The sequence below is a fragment of the Mangifera indica genome, chromosome 12 (assembly GCF_011075055.1).
Source record: "Mangifera indica cultivar Alphonso chromosome 12, CATAS_Mindica_2.1, whole genome shotgun sequence".
NCBI classification, from domain to species: domain Eukaryota; kingdom Viridiplantae; phylum Streptophyta; class Magnoliopsida; order Sapindales; family Anacardiaceae; genus Mangifera; species Mangifera indica.
This window is the reverse complement of record NC_058148.1, coordinates 8,019,922-8,026,282: the sequence shown is the minus strand read 5'-3', so window position 1 is coordinate 8,026,282 and position 6,361 is coordinate 8,019,922. Positions and strand designations below refer to the sequence as shown.

The following is a 6,361-nucleotide window of genomic DNA, read 5'->3' as shown; positions in this document are numbered from 1 at the left end:
TATATTTATTGCATTTGACTTTTGAACATACAAGTATAAATTATCAAATATAAAATTATATGTATAAATAATTTATGCAAATTTATATGTATAAGTTAATATAACAATTTGTAATTAGATAATGTGATTATTTAATTTTTTCACTTTAAAATCAATTAATTAAATGTTACACAACCTTAGTTTGTATAGATTAATTTATATAATTTATTTGTATATTTAGTATTATTCATGAATTATCTCCCAAGTCATGGGACCATTAACGATAATTCTAAAAAAATGACAAGTTCCAAAATGCTGTAAAAATTCAGGGGGAGTATAAGAATTATCTCCACACAAGCTCATGCTCTAGTTTTGCGTATATATAAACGACAATACATCTAACTTCCCTTCCCATTGAATTTCTAAATTCTTAGTCAGCAACATTTAATAATACCACTTTCTCTCTCACTCTCTGTGTTTTCCTGCTCCATTTTCTCTTCCTCTTCACCATCTACCTTTTCACATTCTTAGCTTTCAGTTCTCTTTTATGCTCCCCTGCAATATCTTGAACCTTTTGTTCTAGTCTTTTTCTGAAGCTGGATCCCTTTATTTTCTCTCTTCCTTAACCACATCTTTATAAAAACTTTTCAAGCATGTAAAATTTTCTCTTCCATTTTCCATATAATCCCATATCCTGAAAAAAGAAAAAAAAATATACATATTTTTTGTCTGTTCAAAGAGGTAAAGCTATTTATCTAGAGTTTAATCTGGCTTGTTTCATTTCTCTTCTTCTTCCTTAGAAACACATTTATAAAAGCCTCTAAATCATGTAAATTTAGTCCATTTTCATACCCATTTCAAAACATAAAAAAAAAAAAATTAGTGTTTCTATAGGTGCATTTTTTCATTTCTGCATAAATATTTTGATATTTTCTTAACTTTGCCGATCCTGGAGAGGATCAAAATTACACTGTAGTAATATCTTTATAAAAGCCTTCAAATCATGTAAGTTTTCTTTTAAGTTCAAGCCAGTATTTTATCTTAAACCTTAAAAAAAATAAAATTGTTTTGCTGTTTTTATCAAAAAAAAAAAAAAGACACAGAAAAATGCCAGAAGAGGGTGCAGGGACAGTACCAGTACCGGCAACTCCGGTATCGGCACCACCAACTCCAGGGACTCCAGGTGGACCGCTGATCTCATCTCATCGGATTGACTCACTATCCTACGATCGGATGTCAATGCCACGTTGCAAGTGTGTGCCGGTGACTGCCCCGATGTGGGGTACTAATCCTCACACATGTGCCATAGAATTCCCGGTTCCTGATGTCTCCCTCACTCGCAAGGTGCCTTTGTTATCTTATAATAATTTTAAATATTTATAAATAATATATTATCGTATAATTAAATATTATTTTATTATTAATTTAAAATAATTTTAATTATATAATAATATATTATTTATATATTTTAAATGATGTACATGTATTACTTATATTCTGTTTATATTCTGTAGGTGATGAACATCCATTAATTTTTTGATCTAAGTGAGAAATTATCTTCTATTGGTCCTGTTCTAACGAAGATTTGGTAAAATTATTGGAGATTGACATCTTGATTAATTTCTCCTTCAACCTTTAACGTGTGTGCAGCAAATATTGACTTCTGACAATAACTTGTTATATTATTAAAAATAAATAAATAAATAAAGCAATTCAATCCCGATCCCAAAGCTTAATTCGTTTTGCAAACTTTATGGTACAATATGGAGCTTTGAGGGAGAATTTTGATCTTTGTTTTATAGTAACGTTTATACACTTTGATTACGTACATATTTTTATAATAATATTGGTTGGACGGTGAATAATTAAAGTTTTTCTAATATAAGCTTTGACTTTTTCCCCATATTACGTCGGCAACCAATCAAATATAAAATAAAAATTATGAAATATAAAATAATTTTAGTTTATTTATTATTTTAAATATTTAGACCTTATGTTACCCACTCTACACCTATTTTAATGCAAGTTCTTTGGCATTTTCTTATTATTGATGTGCTGTAGGCTTGTTTTCAAGTCAAAGTGTCCAGTTCTAATAATTCTGTTCAGTTGACACAATAATTAAAGTATACAATACTTGTAGAGTATTTATCGTTTTGTAGTTGTTCGTATTAATAGAAAAAATTAAGAAACTAATTTTTATTTTTTAAGTATTAAAAAAATAATTTTTCATTTACCATCCAATTTTTTAAGTGAAAACAGTTATATGGAAAGATAAAAAGGTGATTTTGCATAAACCTTTTTATTTTCTCTTTTACTTTTCTTAGTCTTTTTTCCCCTCTCTTCTTCGTCCCTTTTTCTCTCTATTCTCAGTTCGGTCTCAATCAATATCCTAAAGGTTAGATGTAACCTTTAATAATGCTAATGTCTCTCTTTTGTTGTTGGAGACCATGCCTAAATTGCTATATGGTTAGATCTCGTGGTTATCACATCTCGTCTACTCTTCTTATTGCGACAGTGCTCAACTCCTCTATTTATATCGACAACGACCCCCTTTTGCCCATAATTGATTCCATTGCTTTTACCCTGATGATTGAAAAAAACTTTCAAGGATTTAAACAATAAATTTTTTAAATTAGTATCAACATATCGGTAATTAACATTTTTATTAAGTTTTAAGGGCAATTTTTCTTTTAGAAAAAACTAATGAAATTCATTAACAAAAGTGAATGGTAAATAAAAATTAGAATTTTCAAATTTAAAGTGTGAAACATTGTCATTTCATGAAAGTTCCGGTGTGACATGGTACTTTGGCTTTTTTTTTCTCATACTGAGCTCGGAATGCTTTTATTGTATGCTTCTACTTTGTATCTGTACATTAATTTTTCTCCGGTATTCATAGATAATTTTTCTCAACAAGGAAATAAAAATTCAACCATAAACAAATTCTAACGAGGAGTTCATTTGTGATTGTGCAGCTGGGAGCCGAATTTGTGGGAACCTTCATTCTAATATTCGCAGCAGCAGCAGGTCCCATAGTGAACCAGAAGTACCATGGCGCCGAAACCCTAATCGGCAACGCAGCCTGCGCGGGGCTGGCAGTTATGATCATCATCCTCTCGACGGGACACATCTCGGGAGCCCATTTGAATCCCTCGCTCACCATTGCTTTTGCTGCGCTGCGTCATTTCCCATGGAGGCAAGTCCCAGGCTATATTCTGGCTCAAGTCACAGGCTCCGTTTGTGCTTCATTTGCCCTCAAAGGAGTGTTTCATCCCTACCTGTCCGGTGGAGTCACCCTTCCTTCTGTCAGCACTGGCCAGGCTTTCGCTCTCGAGTTTATCATCACTTTCAATCTCTTGTTCGTCGTAACTGCTGTGGCTACTGACACTCGAGCGGTACGTATTATTTTGCATATATAATGACAATAGTATATACATTGATGAGTATGTATGGTTTTGATTTGTTTCTTATTTTTAGTTTTTTTAACCATCGATCAAAAGGTTATATTTTTGTTCAAGTAAAGATCAAATCGGGACATTGCTGATATTTTTGCAGGTGGGAGAGTTGGCAGGAATTGCTGTTGGTGCTACTGTAATGCTCAATATTCTGATTGCAGGGTTAGTTACTTTTTTCTTACTTGTTATTGACCATGATCATATCATCTGCAGCATTATTAAGAAGTAACTAAATTTAGAAACCTTATAATATAAACTAGGCCAGGAACCAATCCGAGCTCGGATCACTGTTTGACTTGGCATGAACCCTCCTGCCTAGTTGGTGTCGTTACATTGGACTTAGTCTCATCAGTGATTATTCTTCTGCTTCTCAAATAATTCTTTTCTTTCGTTTTTTGACAATTCTTCTGAATTTGAACCATTTTTCTTTCTTCTTTGGTGATTCTTTTATTCTTTCTGGCTACTAATTCATCAAAATTTAAATGAATCTTCTTCTTCTTCTTCTTATTAACAATCGAAATGCGTTGAGTTTGATATCGAGCTAACCACTTCAGATTTAAACCGAGTTTGAGTTAATCTTTATCTGGGTTTAACTCAATTTGACTTGATTTGAATCCATCTCCAATATGAACCAAATATAGTTATTAAATGTGGACATGGTATATAGTCACAATCAAATTGGCTCAAACCAGGAAATCTCTTGTATGTAGATATTTCACTCAATTGGGGTTTACATAAACTAAATATGGAATTATTTCACTTCTGATCAGTAGCATTTTGATCCTTAATTAATTTGTTACGATAACCCTCTTGTGAAAATGATAAGACTTACACAATTCATTTACCATGGTAGGCCATCAAGTGGTGGTTCAATGAATCCTGTGCGAACTCTCGGCCCGGCTGTTGCAGCAGGAAACTACCATCTATTATGGGTATACCTATTAGCGCCAACGCTTGGAGCCTTAGCTGGCGCTGGTATCTACACACTGGTGAAGCTTCAAGACGATGAGGTTGATCCTCCACGGCCTGTCAGAAGCTTCCGCCGCAACACAAGTATGCCATTCTAAGAAATCAAGCTCAGGAAAGTAATGTATAATTATTCTAGTGTTGTTGAAGAATAAAGGGGACACCAGACTAGTTGAACTTGGTGTTGTGCCCAAACCAAAATATTTGCAGCGTTTAAGGAGCGCTTGGTTTGAAGATGAATGATTTGTTTTGTGCTTGTATGTTGTGTGTTGTGTGTTGTGTCATGTGTGGTGTCTTATGATCAATAAAGAGAACTAGTGTTGTTATTGTGTAAATTTATCTAATTTCGCCTCTGAGTGGACGATGATGGGAGGGCTCAGACCTGAGCGGGGGCTTGGCGGGCTGTTCCAAAGATCAGGCCGGTAAATACTAGCATTAAATATAAATTTTAACAAATTTGTGTTAACAAAATTAACCCCGTATATAAACTAATGGTTGACTCAATTGGACCCATTTCAAAACCCATGAACCCCGCACATTCTAGTTGTCATCGCACGGATCACTCACATCGTTATATATCTTGCCGATTTAATAAGGTTTTTTATGCATAAATGAGAAAAAAATAAGTTACTACAAAGTTGTTATTCATAATTTATTGTTTACATTATATAAATTTACGTGTGCTTGCATTGATAATAGATATGGATAAATATGTTTTTAAAAGTTTTCCCTTTATTTATAATTTAACCTAAATTGATTGATTTGGTGTTGAGTTATATGAATGATATTGTAAATGGAGAGACTTTGAATAGAGAAATATGAAAATTAGTCAAAACAATTGTTCATCTTCACGATTTTCCCATATGTATGATTCACAAATAGTAAAGGGATCACACATATGGAAACAAATGAAAGTGAGGATTAAATAAAATATATCATGTGCGATAAAGGTAATAGTGAGCTGGGTCGGACTGGCTTTGGCATGGTCCACTGGGCCTAGGGGTCGTGTTGGGCCTTAAGTTAGCACAATTACAAGCCTTCACGCTGGACCTTAAACGGGTCAACACATTCATAATTTTAATGTGCATATAAACTATAGGTATACACAATGCATATAACAGTGATATTTGAAATTTTGCCCTGGTGGGTGGTAATTAAAATTTTGACATACGTGAATTATAGGTATACATGACACAGCTGTGTATGTCAATACAAACATTAATATCTATGAAATATTGGCTAAAATGATTTTTAGCAAGATTTAGTCAACTTTTTGTTCAGTTTTTTGCATGCATGTTGGATAATTTGCAAATATTATGAAAATTAACCAAGTTTTTCAATTTTTTATTATCCAAATAATATTAAAAAAAAAAAGAGAATACACCAAATTTTGGTTTTTTCCATGATTGCACTAGGTTTCTTCAAATAAATCTATATTTAAATTTAGGTTTGGAGGCTCTACCTTCTAACCCCTGCAAGAGGCACTACTCCTTTGATCCACAATTGCAGGGCGTAGCCTTACAATGACTCTTGACTAACCATGCAAAGATGTAGAAATTAGAAACATAGAAATTCACAAAAGAATGGGCAATAGAGAGTGACTTATAATCGTGTCAATAAAGAAGAAGAAAAAAAATATTTCTTGGGATTTCTAAGTGACCAACGATCATTTTTTTTTCAAATCATATAATGAGCATTTTCTTTTTTTGTTTTACTTTTGCGAGTAAAAGGTAATTTTCATTAAAAGAAGCCACAATCTATATATTAATTATAAATTTGATCAATGACATTTGTATTCACTAAACCTGTTTCATTAATCTTATTTATTATATGATCATATAATACAATAATTTGTTGCATCTCACAACTTTTAAGTTTAACGCACAACAAAAATAAGCTATCAATCAAATCATAATGAAGAAAATTCATGCAGACCTTATAGATTATCAAAAGAAACTTTT

At 32.5% G+C, this 6,361-nt stretch overlaps 1 protein-coding gene across 2 annotated transcripts; it reads left to right on the top strand.

The window, feature by feature from the left end:
* The first annotated feature begins 399 nt into the window (after window positions 1-399).
* LOC123192344 (probable aquaporin NIP5-1) lies at window positions 400-4,735 on the top strand. Of its 2 annotated transcripts, XM_044604863.1 has the most exons (5): window positions 400-720; window positions 1,077-1,323; window positions 2,955-3,374; window positions 3,535-3,596; window positions 4,288-4,735. In XM_044604863.1, the coding sequence occupies exons 2-5, from the start codon at window positions 1,087-1,089 to the stop codon at window positions 4,499-4,501; spliced, it is 933 nt and encodes a 310-aa protein (XP_044460798.1). In that variant the 5' UTR covers window positions 400-720; window positions 1,077-1,086; the 3' UTR covers window positions 4,502-4,735. The 2 variants fall into 2 exon arrangements, with proteins under 2 accessions (XP_044460798.1, XP_044460797.1); XM_044604862.1 differs by having other exon boundaries at window positions 400-1,323.
* The last annotated feature ends 1,626 nt before the right edge of the window (window positions 4,736-6,361 follow it).